This window comes from Protomyctophum bolini, assembly GCF_963924005.1.
Source record: "Protomyctophum bolini genome assembly, chromosome: 2".
NCBI classification, from domain to species: Eukaryota; Metazoa; Chordata; class Actinopteri; order Myctophiformes; family Myctophidae; genus Protomyctophum; species Protomyctophum bolini.
The window spans coordinates 37,837,187-37,851,961 of NC_137863.1; the positions used below are offsets into that span (position 1 = coordinate 37,837,187).

The 14,775-nt window shown below is 43.6% G+C and overlaps 1 protein-coding gene across 2 annotated transcripts; it reads right to left on the minus strand.

Annotated features, from left to right (window-relative positions):
• Positions 1-3,109: 3,109 nt before the first annotated feature.
• Positions 3,110-14,303, minus strand: prdm2b (PR domain containing 2, with ZNF domain b). 2 transcript variants are annotated; one of them, XM_080788140.1, is made up of 4 exons: positions 14,202-14,303; positions 10,839-10,952; positions 4,519-9,119; positions 3,110-3,917 (listed from the first exon to the last, which is right to left on the minus strand). In XM_080788140.1, exons 2-4 carry the CDS (start codon positions 10,855-10,857, stop codon positions 3,903-3,905), a joined length of 4,635 nt encoding a protein of 1,544 aa, XP_080644266.1. In that variant the 5' UTR covers positions 10,858-10,952; positions 14,202-14,303; the 3' UTR covers positions 3,110-3,902. The 2 variants fall into 2 exon arrangements, with proteins under 2 accessions (XP_080644266.1, XP_080644267.1); XM_080788141.1 differs by lacking the exon at positions 14,202-14,303 and adding an exon at positions 13,542-13,942.
• Between the last annotated feature and the right edge of the window lie 472 nt (positions 14,304-14,775).

Consider the following 14,775-nt stretch of genomic DNA (forward strand, 5'->3'; position numbering starts at 1 on the left):
TAAGAACGTAACGTACTTTATACAATATGAGAGTGCGAGAGATGCACATGACACTATGTATGTGTGCCTAAGGCTAAGGTACTTCTATAGATCTGACTCAGGGCAACTCAATGGCCATTGGCCTTTGCGTGAATGACAAGGTCAGATTGAATTGATCCATGTTAATATGGACAATGTTCACAACTATGTATTCAATGACTAATACTATTAATTTCCTTTCAATCATTTCTTCGTCCACTCAGGCTTATGTGAACAACCCAGTTTTTAAGTTGCTCGATTCAGTATTTAGAGATATTAATATTCCCTTCCTAAACAAACCCATTGTAGCTTCTAACTACATTTTAACCATGATAGATTATCAAAAACACCTGTCTTTTTCATGGTGACTGATACTGCCCTGCTAATGCGTGAGGGGGCCGTGTTTTTTCATTTAATTTTAATATTTATTTAGCGTCCTCCGGCCTTCTCCTGCTCCTTATTCTTTTCCAAAACAATTAACATAAAATAATACAGTAAATGAAAAAAACACGGCCCCTCACGTATTAGGAGGGCAGTATCAGTCACCCAAAAAAAAGGTCTGTGTTTTTGATGAATCTATCATGGTTAAAATGGAGTTCGAGGTTACAATGGGTTTGTATAGGAAGGGGGCGGGGCAGCTAAAATTAATATCAAATATCTGATACTGAATCAAGCAACTTAAAAACTGTCTGGGAGAGTCTGAGGTGTTCACACAAGACTGAGTGGACGATGAAATGACCAAAAGATTTTTTAAAGTGAAATATCCCTTTAATGACTGACAGCAATCTAACCTTCCAAAACACATTCACACTATCCAAGATTAAACCATTTCAAGCCTGTACTTAGTTGACAAGTGCCCCCCAGAACGCAATACTCAGACATCGGCATACATTTGCCCATTATGAAATTCCCAGAATCATGCGATTGAAGACAAACAAAAACAGTTGTTACAGTACAAGCAGTATTCAGTTTTTGGTGATTCTGGTCGCATCTACTGTGTTCAGTGGTCATTCTATAGGCCTACTGACTGACTGACTATATAAAAGTTATATAAATGTTCTGATACCAGTCAGTGCATTCCATGTAGGTAAAAGGCTAATCATGGGTTCTGACCTGAGTCTTCTCCTCGAACATTGCCCCATCGTTCCAGTCGTGTCTGGCCATGCAGAAATTGCTGAAACATTATCTAGAAAAGAAAGTTAAGGGTGCAAGTCAGGTAGAACTTATAATCTTGGATGTGGCATTTGTGTCCGAGAAGTAACGTGTACACTTTAGTTCAGACTAGAGTGACAATTCCTGATATAATCATGAAAAAGAACACCCACAAGTGAGTAGAGTAGCACAAGGAAGTAATAATTTAAGGTATGACTCGCATATCAAACTCAGTGACAAGTGTGCTGCTCCCAAAATAGACCGAGTCAGCTCTCAAATCAACGAGCAAGCTTGCCATGGTTGGATGATCTTGGGGGTAACTTCAATTAAAATCTAATCTTTAGTGCAATATATTCCATCAAACTCAAACAGGCCAAATACATTTTCACCATTTGACAGGCTTCAGATGGGGTTCAGCCTATAAGGAAATCAAGAAATGTCTGGCAGAGCTACGCACATCTATCAAAATGAATGAGTACTGGAGTGAAAGAAAAAAAAACTTAAAAATCACTCCTGGTTATTAATGTAGTTGTCCAGGTGCGGTTAGCATATTTAAATTTGCTAAAGCTAAATTATTCACGTAACTGGCCAGGAAATATTGTTATGGAAATACAAGATATATTAAAGATCAGTGTGCAAGCGCAAAGACTTAAAAGGCATATTCCCCTTGAAGGTATGTGCCTCCCATGCAGTTCAATGCCATGGGCGTTTTACATTTGGATTCTGCTACAAATTCCTGTCTTACCAGTCTAGTAGCAGTAGTCACGGCGCATATATCCAGGAATGACAGGTGCTCTTTTAAGCAAGGCAAATAAAATAAAAGCTTTATCCAAATTGAAAAAGGTTTTTATTACGTCAATTACAGCAATGCTTTACTTATGAGGTCAATAGGGATATTTTGTCTTTGTTCATCTTCAAACACATAATATTGATGCTGAAAGGCAAAACAGATTTCATGAGGAAAATATAAATTAGCTTTAAATCAGAATTGTTCAATATCTTTTTGCAGAACATGCTACGAGGATTTGAGCACCAGCCCTATGAGCTGTCTCAGTTGTACAACAGATATGGTCCAGAGAGAGAGATAAGGGGGAGAACTGTAACGGGGATGAGTACAAAGTAATAAAGCACTTCATTTTCAATTGGGATTTAAGGATACCTTATTTATCATGTATTAACAGGTCAACTCACCTACACAAAGTGACCATCCTCCCAACATTAAGATACAGAAATTATCTATAAATTATATTTATATACGACATGACATTTTGGAGCCTGGGACAGAAGAAAATGAGTTTAAGGCCGTACTTGACATAACACTGTGGCTAATGCTGGTCTTCTCCAGGTGCCAAAACCCTGACAGCAACCATTTCAACTCACATCACAGGTCACACCGTCTTTAACGTTCAAGTTCAATCATGTATCGTATTGGTGTACTAAGTATTAAGCTCATTAGGCTTAAGAAAACAAACATGCTATAGTATACTTTTGATGAGGTTGCACAGGTGTAGTGAGGCAACCCAGTGTCAAGACTAACTTATACTTCCTCGGACGGCCATGTCTCAACTTTTGAAAATCCATCATTTTCATTGAGCGATGAAGTATAAATTAGGCTTCAGTAATGTGCAACAGAAGTGGATACATTCCATCATTCACATATTAACCAAATTATTTCAGGTTTCATACTGATCAATCTAGAATTTTGGCAGGCATTTTTAAAGTGCAGTAAGATAATGCTGGGCTATACGAGTGACACATGAATAAAAACAAACGAGTTTGCAGAGATACTGAACCCCAAATAGACAAAACAACGGACATCTGTGGCAGTGTTCTTCCAAGACTGGTAAATGACAATATTTTCAGGGTGACAAAATATAATTCCCCAATTTTGCAACAATCTGCTCTAATGTTCAGATAAGAAAAAAGAAAGAAAAGAATGCAAGACAGCAAGTAAAAATATACTTGAGATTGAGATCAAAAGGAATAGCTGTTGACCACACATCCAACAATATCCATACGCACATTTTAACATACACACATGTACAGTGTTCCTGAGGACCATGTTTTGCAGCAAGCCACTGCCATTTTCATCTTTGTTTCCCCAAACAAAACATAAACTGCCAATTAAACATAATTCCACAATATACTGACTACAGACCTTTAAATCAAACAAATTTATCCATGTATTAACTGAAGTTGGTGCAAGTGGTGATGGGAGAGAAAGGGAAATTGGCTTCGTCTAGTATACTCTAATCAGTACATGCATTAAGATGATCCAGAATCATCAGAAAATCTAAACAACCAAACCAGGGAAATATGGAGCAAAAATAGACAGTTGTGTGTGAACCGATATGTGATTGCCATCTGCAATATATCAGCTTTTAAACATAACGAAAACCTCACTGTACTGTTTCGAAGATAGCAGAACCCTAATTGTACTGTTTTGGGTCAAGTAATGACACTTATTGTATATATTATCTCATCGTTTACAGTCAGTTTGCCCCCCCAACCTCCCCCTTCTTTTTTTTGCAAGGCTGTTAAAAATCCAGGCTCAGTTGAGAAGATAAATGGAAGATACAGCCAGCTAGGCATTAGAGATAAGCAGACTTCACTTGTTTTGAGTGAATGTGCCCACCGCAAAAAAGGTCAGCCTCGCTGCTGTCAGTGCCTTTAAGTCCAGAGCAGATCCTGAGAGGTGACCAACATATTCCCCTCGATAATGTCCACATGGCTCACTTCAGTGACTCCTATAGAAGCACAAGACAAAAAGAAAAGGGCAGTAAGGACTTGTTACTTGCACTAAGCAGAGCGCGCAAGTACTGTGACCGGCTGCGTACGTTGGCCTGTCCTCGGTGGTCCCTAATTGGCTGTTGATGGTGATGATGTAACTAATGTACGTTTGGTGATCGGCTGGGTATGCATGTCAGGGTAAGAATGGTGGTCCCTTATTGGCTGTTGATGGTGACGTAACTAAGTTTCAAGGTTGGTAAAAGGTCAAAGGGTCTAAGGATTTAGAACAGTAGAATGAAATAGACATTAGTTAGTAGCAGTGCTTGCGCACAAGTAGGCCATACATAAAACTTATATAGCGCTTTTCTAGGTACTCAAAGTCACTATACAGGACGAAACATAAAACAACTTTAGAATATATATTATAAAGTTGTTATATATTAGTTTTATATTAATTTATATTTTATTACAAGAAGAATGTTGTCTACCATACATACAGTCTGTTGTCATGACAGTTGAACCAAGTTTGAAAACAGAGCATATTATGAATACATCATGGCATGTCAAATTCATGATTCAGGTTTTCATTAATTACATTGCCTCAATGAAATATCCTACCTGAGTCTCTTTTGGCTCTTGGGCAGGAAGCTCCTCAGTTTTCACCTCCACAGAAGCTACCGTGTTCGCAATTTGTAAGCTTCTGGTGACTGGACCTCCCACTCTCTCCCTTGTTCGCAGAGAGAACCGTTCCTCTTTCTTCGACTGCTGTAGCGGCAATTTGACCTCTCCTGCCTTCTTGGGTGCAGGTTCTTTGCCCATGCGCTGCATTCTCATGGTCGGCCGCTGCGCAGTGTCAGCGGGAGTGTCTGAAGATGACGGGGTCGGAGGTAAAGATTGAACTTGGCCTTTTTTACTTTTTTTGCCAGGGGATACTGGGGAGGCTGGGAATGAGGCGGGCCTTTTGGGACGGCCCAACGGAGTAGAGCTTTTTCCTTTACTCGTCTGTGGGGGTTCAGGCCCAGGCTCTGCTGCACCCGAGCTGCGGGCCCTGGTCTTTCCCAGGGGTCTCGGCTCTGGTTCTGGCACGCCCTGCTGGGTTTCTGGGTCCGAGGCTTTGCTCCTAAGGTTCATGCTTTTATCTACATCTGGAGCCGCTTCTTTTTTCACCTCGGCAACACCTTTCTTGCCTTTTTTAATAACGGGCTTCATGGGACAGCTGACTGCAATGTGTTTATTGAGACTGGCGGGATAGGTAAACTCCCGACTGCAGTGGGGACAGACATGCATGTCCTGCTCTACGACTTCAACTTTCACAGCACCCTTCTTCACAGTATTGGCAACCTTATTTTTCTGTGAAATTGCCTTCTGGATAAGCTGGTTCTTCTTCTTGCTGAGAGAACTCATTTTTGTTTTACCAACGGGATCTTGACTGAAATTTAGCCTCTTCGGTTGCCCCATTCTGCGGAAAGCATTTTGACCCACAGCAGCAGCTGCAGCGGGCGACAGCGCTCCATTCTGGGGTTTCACAATCTGTTTAAGTGGGATGGGGTTTTTCTTCGGAGTGTAACGCTTCTTATCACTAGCATTGGCACAGGCCAATATGTGCTTGTGTAGCTCAGGCATGTTGTCAAAACTGTTGCCACACTTGGTGCAGCGAATGGCAGTGCTGAAGGTCTGTGGTATGTTGTGAGTGGTGAAGTTGGTAGCCGAGGCCACCGACCCGGCGTGAGAACGGCTGTGGTAGGGAAAAGGAGGCGGTTTAAAGCTTGGGTAGTGCTGATTTATGCCCAGGCGGACATCGGGACATTTGGGCTTCCCTCCCTCTGAAGCCATTATCTTTATTGTAGTGTAGAGCTCCTCAGTGGGATCCTCTGGACCATCATCTCCGTTCTTACCATTCACACCTGGCTCCTCTGGGATTAGATCAGACTCACTGTGCGGGGCAGCCTCTTCAGAGGTCTCTGGTGCTGGCGTTGAGGGACTGCTTTCCTCTTTGGCCCTGGATGGGTCCGTGTAGTTCTGCGGCCTGAGTTTGCCGCTCTCGACCGTAGTGTGCGTGCATGTCTCGTTCGGATGCAGGTCCTTCTGGTGCTGTTGCAGGTTACACAGGAATGCAAACTCCTTGGAGCAAGCAGAGCACACAAATATCCTGCCCACACCGTGGAGGGCCGTGCGGTGAGCTAGCAGGGCTGCAGCATCGCCAAACAGCTGCACACAGAACTCACATTTAAAGGGCCACTCCACAGCGTGCTCAGAGATGTGTGCACCGAGCTCTTTGATGGAACAGAAAGGCTCATTACAGACATTACACACAAATGTCTTGCAAAACATCTCGGAGTCCTCTCCGTGCTCCTCTGAGGCGTTCTCCACAGGAGGAGGCTGAGGCGAAACGTCAACAGCATCACGAGTTGAGGAGTCAATGCCATCATGAGGTGACACATCAACAGCATCCTGAGGTGAAGAGTCAACGGCATCATGAGTTGCGGGGTTCAAATCTGACAACTCCTCTTTCATCAGGTGCATGATGGATGGTGATGCAGATGGAGAGGAAGTGTCATGTGATACAGGAAGAGGACGACAAAGGGAGGGTGAGGACGAGGCTTCTGGTTGTGATGTTGAGACAACAGCGTCGGAGCACTGGGGACTCCCACCATTCATTGAATTCAGATCTCTCCCTCCATTCATTGAATCCAGATCTTTACTCAGTTTACCGTTAAGTGTGTCTTCACCATTCACAGTCCGAGGAATATCTGTCTCCGTTATGGGTTCAGGCTGGATCGGTGTTGCTGAACTACTGTGATCTTTGACTGGCGTTAGAGGGGCAGAGTCCAGTGACGCGGGAATACAGCTCTCATCGCCATCATCTGGACTTTCTACGGCTAATGAGGTCTCCTCCGTGTCCGACAGGCGCTTATAGTCGATTGATCTAGGAGACATTTTAGGAGACAGGACAGGGAGGGGTCGTGATGTGGGGCAATCTGGGGGCTGTGGTGAGAGTGGAGAGCCGGCCATGCCTGGAGGAGAGGGTATGGTGGGCAGTACAGGGGGAGGTGGTGTCGGGGAGGTCAGACTGGAAGTGCCAGGTGAGGAGGGGTGCATAGTGACAGGGGTCAGGGAGGGTGGAGAGGGGTGGGCAGATTCCAATGCCATGTTAGGAGAGAGAGACTGACAACGGCCTAGGCTTGCCGAGGCGGAGGGGCCTTCGTCCCCTGCAGAGGTCAGACCACTGTACTCATTCAGCAGCACCTTCTCAAGCATGCATGTGTTGGGCTTCCTTTTCTTAGACGGGGGCTGTGGAGCCGGACCTTTAGATTCGGGCTCCACTGTGCTCTTCCGATGTACGCTTAAATCCAGAGCCGAATCCCCATGCACCTTGCTAAAGCTGTCAGTTCTCCTGCTGACAGAACTGGACAGGTCTAAGGGCTGCTGATTGCAGGAATTCCCCCCACTGTTAGAGGCAGACCAGCTGCGCATGTCCTTTCCAGAAGAGCTCATGGTGTCCCCGTCGTCCTTGCTCGACAGGCTCCCGGCGGGGGATGCACAGTAGCGTTCCAGCTTTGGCACCTTGAGGGTGTACGAGCTCCCCATCTCCATTTTGCAGCTCTCTGCTTTCTGTGCAGGGCTGAGCTGCGGCGAGGAGGGAGGGGAGCCCGTTCTTCTCTTGAACCTGCCAGAGGCCCCTGGCAGTGAGGTGACAGACAGCGGGGAGGCCAGCCTATGGCTTTCTGCGATCAGGGCAATAGTGGGCTTCTGGCTGTCCTGCGTCTGAAGGAGCTGTTTGAGCTTTGGGGAGAGATACACCGTTTTCTCCCTTTGAAATGCGAATGAATCTGTGGACTGAGGTATTACTCCTCCCACTAACAAGTTGGACGAGGATGATGTGGAGGAAGACGACGAAGATGTGGAACCCGTTTCCGTTTCCATTTTCAGAGTGGGAATGAGTGGCGGAGTAGAGGTTCTCCTTTTTGACGTTGGATGGCCCATGCTGGAGACCTGCTTCACGACGTTGCTTCTGCCCTCGACTTTGAGTGCCTGATTGAACTGATTTGGGCTTATTATAACCGCGTCAAGGCCAAACAACGCTGATCTGGAATCTACCTCAATCACCTCGCAGGTGCTAACCGTGCTGGTGGACAGAATTTTGCCATCTATGTAGAAGCTCAAATTCTCCGAGATGTTTTTGGATACGTCCACCACGTAGTCCTCTCTGTCTGCCTCATCCTCAGTGTCTGCGCTGGGCACGTAGACGGGTGGCGGGCTGGTGCTCGGGGATTCATCAGGCAGCTGCTGCTTTTGCTGCTGGTTTTCCTGTAGCAGCATGCCTTTCCTGCGGACTCCCTTTGGCAGCAAGTGACGTTCATGTATTCTGCGCTGGTGCCTACGCATATTGATTTGAGTGCCAAAGGCTTTGTTACAGTACTTGCAAGGGTGGAGCTCTTTCGATTCGCCATTCTCGTCCAGTAGGAACGGACGATCTGCATCGGGCCCCGATTCTTTCCTCATAACCTCTGCATTCTGCAGAGGTGCCCCAATAAACTGGGACCCAGTGGTTATGTAGTGACTAGTTGGGCTGGTGCAGTCGGGACTTGAAGCGTCGGTCTGCACCACAGGACTGAGAACAGTGGCTGTCCCAGCCAGAGAACCGGGCCTTTTCTTCGGCCCATTCTCATGTCTTCTCTCATGCCGCCTCCGCCCCACCTGTGAGCCAAAGGACTTGCCGCAGTATCGGCACTTGAAGGCGTGCGTTTGCTGGTTAGCAGTGGTGTGGATGTGAATGTGGCGCTCCAAGCCTTGTTTGGTGGAAAAATGACGCTCACAGTGCTGACAGGGATGAGACTCTCCATGGGGGTCATCTTCAAGATCACCGTCGGGGTCAGGATCAAGGTCAGGATCAGCATCAGGTTCCGGGAGGGAGGCGGACTGTGTGCCAAAGTGCAGGTCCCTTGCACTCTTTTCACCCATGTGACCATACAAAGGGTCAGGCCGATCATTATTTTGCATCAACTCAGCCGCAGACAACTGCTGTGCAGTTTTCATGGGAAGTAGCTGCTGGGGTTCAGCAGGACCCTTCACTTTGTCCACCTCAGCCTCCCTGTGTCCCGTCATTAGCCCAGGTGTGTCCTTCCTCACTGTGTGGTCAGCATTTCCCAGTGGAGAAGGGTCCTGGACACCCTGCGAGGGCCCTTGTGATGACGGCCTCTCGTCCTCCTCATTAGGACCTGGAGAGAATATATTGGATAGATCAGTGTCATGCTTTCTCGAACTACCAAGGTGTTCCACTGTTCTACAGATCTCCTTTCTGATAACCCTACAGAGATCAGATTCTAAAAATGTCTTCTACATCTTGACAGTTTTCTGAAAAAGCTATGTTTCTGTCAGTCGTTCTTCGATTTTTCAAAAATAGCAGACCTACAAGCTGAGCTTGTAGATCTGCCATTTTTCAATAGCTAAAACATAGCATAATGCTAACACCAAAAGGGGTTGAAAGCACGTTGCTCTCAGGAGTATGCCTTTACTTGGGGCCACTAAATTACAAAAATAAATAAATTGAGAAGCACATTATATTTGGGGGATTTCTGTACATCTTACAATAAATGCCATTTTCAGAATTTATGCACAGTTGTACTTTTTGCCTATAATGACCAATATCATAGAATAATTTCATATTATATTATCAAACTTTTTAATCGATTAAATGGAATAGTTTGAATAGTTTAACTGTGTTGCAGAACATAATTTATTTATTTCACATGCAAGTCAATTGCACCCAAGGCATTGGTAAACCTTGCATACACTGTGGTAGATCGTCGCCACAGTAAAATGAAGAAAGTGATGATTACATGATCAGACAAGATACATCCATGGTTACGATGAGTTTCGTGAGCACTCGGATCACCTCAGGACACGATCACGTGACCGGAAGAAAAATATTCACGTGCACAGGACTGGAGTGAAAACTATAACTTACTCCAGTCCTGTGCACGTGAATATTTTTATAATAATAGCAGTCCAATGGAAAACTGCTCGCTCTCTGCTTGAAACTTTTAAACCGTATATACGGTCACGTATAGACCATGATTTTCCCCCCGATTCTACAACATCTGTGCGTGTCATTTGAGAGCACTCGTGCACGGAATGGAGCTACGCAAAAAATATTCCGTGATTTTTCTAAGGTAGGTGAAAAGTAGGGCACGTAATGAGCTAGGGACCTACTCTGAGGAGGCAGACCAATAATTCTCTCACATCAACATTTAGTTTGCCGCTTTGTTGCCGCTTTCGGGGAGTCTGTGGACTCCTGTCATCTCAGAGATGCGTGAGCCGAGGAGCTGGGCATTTCAATATCAGACGAGCTGTGGGAGGAGGGCTTGCTTATCATTCAGAGATGTTCTATCAATTCTAGAATCTAGATAACTTTGATTGAATTTAAAGTATTGCACAAATTGCATTACTCCAAAACTAAACAGTCAAAATCTGTTTTCCAGAGGGTTCTCCATCACATTTACTCTGGCCATGTCCAATTCAATTGATTCTCCAGACAATGGGAAAGTGATATTCAGCCAGATTGTTGCTTTAATAGAGATATTTGCTTGCTCTGATGAGACAAGGGCCCTTCGCCTGTGTTCTTTGTTATTGACGAAAAATAAATACATAAAAACTAGACAAAATACACTGACATTTTGTGTAATGATAGAGCAATAACATGTGAGACAGGCCATCCATCCGCAACCCCCACCCCAATCGTGTGTACCCAGCTGGCTACCTTTTATACCCAGCTGGATTATACACTAGTGGAACACCCTGACTAGTGACTACTTCTGGAATTCAAAGCAACAAACAGGTTAACATGACAGAATGCACCGATACCCATGTCATTTTATCATCAAAAGACACGGTGAGTCTTAAAAACACTAAGTTTAAATGATAAAAGGACAGCTCACCTTCTTCCCCATCCCACATCTCCGTGATAAGAAGTTTGGTTCTGCTCGTTTGCTTGAGCCCCCGGAATCCACCCAAACCAGCCTGTCTGGCTCTCTCCGACACCTTTCTCCTTGCTGTTTGGGAGAAATGCATACAGTTCATATACATTACAAAAGGCTTGATCTAAAACAAACACCAAGGTCTATGTAAACATGAACACAAAGGTCTATATTCTACCAAGGGCCTTATAAATCTACAACAGTTATAGCACCAAAAAAGGCATTTCAACTGTCACTTTGTAGATTAAAACATTACATGTTTCCTTTTTTAAATATATATATATAAATAAATAAAAGTATAGTACTGTATGTAATGTAGCAAATAATATATCAAATCAAAATATCTGCTGCATAACATGGACGTGCTTGGTTAAACACCCCGTTTAGTGTAGGCTAGGCCAACTGTTTCAAAACATTGTGGTGGTAAGCACAAGGCCAGTCCCTGCTTTGCCTAGTGGCCTTAACAAGAATTGGACAGTTGGAGATTGTAAAGTTAGCCTAACACTTTGCATATTATTCATCATCAGTCATAAAGGAGCTAATTTTCATAGTAATATCTATGTATTGGCAGGCGTTGTCAAATTGACAGGGAATAATTTTGAAACGTAACCTCAAGAACTAGAATCGAATCGTGGGATACCAAACAATTTAACCCCTACTGAACAATGTGACATCTATCTATATCTAGCTATACATTCTTAAAACCTGTGTGTGTGTGTGTGTGTGTGTGTGTGTGTGTTCCTAGTATTAACTTGAGCACCGACAACCGGTACATGGGTAATGCATCGTTCCCGATTTACATTGCTGCAGACGTGATGCTATAATTAACTACACAGGTCTAGTCATAAATATACCTGGGACAGGTGTGACTTATTCCAAATTAACATGCTATAAAAGACTCCGTAGTTCTCAGTGTGTTTATGTATACTTTATATCTGTCCCTATCAAATAAATCAGAAGAGAAGATATAATATGTCAAGCAGAGGTTCCCAGAGTAGGAGGGGAGACCATTTTGAATTTCAAGCTAGTTCTGTCTCAAGAGGCTGTGCGTGTGTGCTTACACACCCAGTCATCACTGGAGTTACTGTGACAACAAGGTCATCTGTCCTGGCCCACAAAGCCAAAGTCATGCCTCAGAAACGCATGCTGCAGGTCAGTCATCTGACCAGTATGGTCAAAGGCCTTAGGCTATGTCTTCAGCACTAGCACACACACAAGTGTTGCTAGGATTTGAATGAAATTATTATTTAAGACAAGCCTACACAGCTCAATTTACAAATGTTTCTAGGATTTGGAATAACATTTAAAACAAGCCTATACAGCTCAATTTAATTTGACTGAGATGGTAACTCAAAATGCATTGCACATAGCATCAAACCCTGCTGTGCATGTTTAGAAATGTGGCAGATGGGTTGAAGTTAGACTAAACTGAAGATTAGTTGGCTAAATTGTGCAATCTTCACTATACACTTTACTACAGAGCAGCCAAAAGGCACTGCAATGCAGTATTTAAGGAGATCACGGTACCAGAGGCAATTGCCTGTAGGATAATATCTATTTAAAGATTTCCTCAACAATAGTGTCCATTCAAAACAACATATAGTATGACAATGAATGTGATTGTGCAACACCAATTCTAAATGCAACAAAACATTTCATACATAAGATTTAGGTCTGGGGCCAAACTTTAGCTGTACACCATATTTACATTGAGGCAACTGAAAAGAAGTCCAGAGAAAGATCGGATTGTATGTATGTTGTTACTTTTTGGATCACAACTAGCTTACTACACAACACATATGTTGAAGTAACTTAATGAACCAATTATTTTCTTGTGACATCTGTAAATAATAAATCTTAGCTGCGTTTCTTCAACCTGCACAGTTCAATAACCACATGAGTCATGACCTTATTGCCCTGGCTCTCCATACAATGAGTTTGTGCTCTCTCCCTTGGATTACTAAAGACTTAACTTTGGCACGATTTAAGTTTTAAACTAAAAGAAAAAAGGTAATTTCTACAGTTATTTCTTAATCGTGTTGTCAAAAACATTAACACAATGCAGTGTCAAAGCCATTTCAAATCAAATAGACACCAACTGCTGATAATATCAGATATCTCAAAATATACATTGTTATCTAGTTCTCTTCTTTGTCAACCCACTCTGAATGTCAGTGATGGGATTTCCTTTATGAAACACTGTGTCCAAAGTTCATTTCGACTACTTTAAAATACATTTCTAGTCAGCTAAATTAGTGTTTGCATATTGGACAGGAAAGGTGGGACTCCATTTGTGGTCTGTACTTTGTTTAATTAGGGGGTCGTCTGCATAGTGGGTCCCATAGTGTTATCAAATTCTAGCCACTTGAAACAAATGAAAATGCTGTTAAGTTGTCTCTTTAAACGGATACATTTAAAGTTCGCACTGGCGTTTACATCCTGGCAATGGCACAGGATGTAAATACTTTTGTTTAAAATAGCACAATATCAATCGATTCCAATGTGATAAACTACGTAAATAGTGTACCGACATAATCGTGTATTAATTATTATCTACTCCAATTTCCAGTTAGCTTGCCATCTGCCACAGTACGAGTACGAGATGTCTGTCACGTCCAGCCTTGACCTAGCCTGTTAGCTTGCATGCTATCTTGCCATACATACCTGGCTTGGCCACGGGCTAAAAGCGGATGTTTCTGAACGGGATTGTGACAGACCGAGGCACTTTTGCGAAAGCACCTAAAAAGCCATTGTAGCGAGCTGAAGTTGCAGCCTATGTGGAATTCACAGCAGCTTCCAAACACAGTTCTCTCTCGTGTAGCTGGCTAGTTCGCTAACTAGGCTAGGCCATCGTCAAACTGGAGTAGTCTCTCTCCGCCGATGGATGGCTTTCATGCTCCTGAAACTCAGGAAAGGTCACATCCTCGAAACGTCACCAGCGTTAACAGACACAAAAGCTGCAAAAAAAGTTTTCCCCGGTTCTGCTTTGGTAGTTCTGTGTACCGCACAACTGGGACGAGTCCCTAATACGTGCTGTATGCTGTTGGTGGTTCAAATGCGCTTGCAACGACGAGTTTCACGTTCGAGTTGAAAGTAAAGGAAATCCCAGACACTCACATCGTCAACCGACAGTCGGTGGCTAGTAGCGACTAGCTTCGGTAGCTAACGAACAGCTAACGTGTGGGATACAACTTCGACAAGGGTTGCAAAGAAACCAACAGACTTCTGTTCGCCATAAAACGCTCTGCTTGTACGGCTATGAAGGACATCGAATATAAATGTCATGTAGTTTTACAAAAACAGCAACAACAAGGCAGGCCTCACCTCGTTTTGCCCTGGGTGTATTTTTCTTGCCCAGGCTGCTGAGTCTTTCTTCCTCTAGTGCAGCTGTTATCTCAGGGCTGTCTTCTCCACTGTACCACACCAGCAGCTCCTCTCCTGGCCCTATAGGCTGCAACAATGAGAGATGACAACATAAACCAATCACACACAGCCTTGCTGAGCCTGAGAGACGAGGAGGAAAAGTATTTGGGCCACTGTGCATCTAATCTGTCAAATCCTAAAGGAAGGGGGTGGAGGGAGGAACTTGGCATTGTTTTGATGAAGGGATATGCCTATGCCATTAGCCAGTAACCACCATTATTTTTTAATACACTTTAAACTGCTCTTATCGAGATGTCAAGAAGATAGTGGAGTCCAGGTCATATCTAAGATTCTGAATATATTCACATACTGTGATATTTGTGTTATACAACATCCCATTGATACCGAAGGACGATTCTAAAAACACCTAAAACCTAACCAAAGTTTTCTGAAAACCTTCACATTTTTATTCCAAAATTAAAAATAATGTTGCTACATGTATAGCAATAACTAATGAGACACATAGGTATAGTAT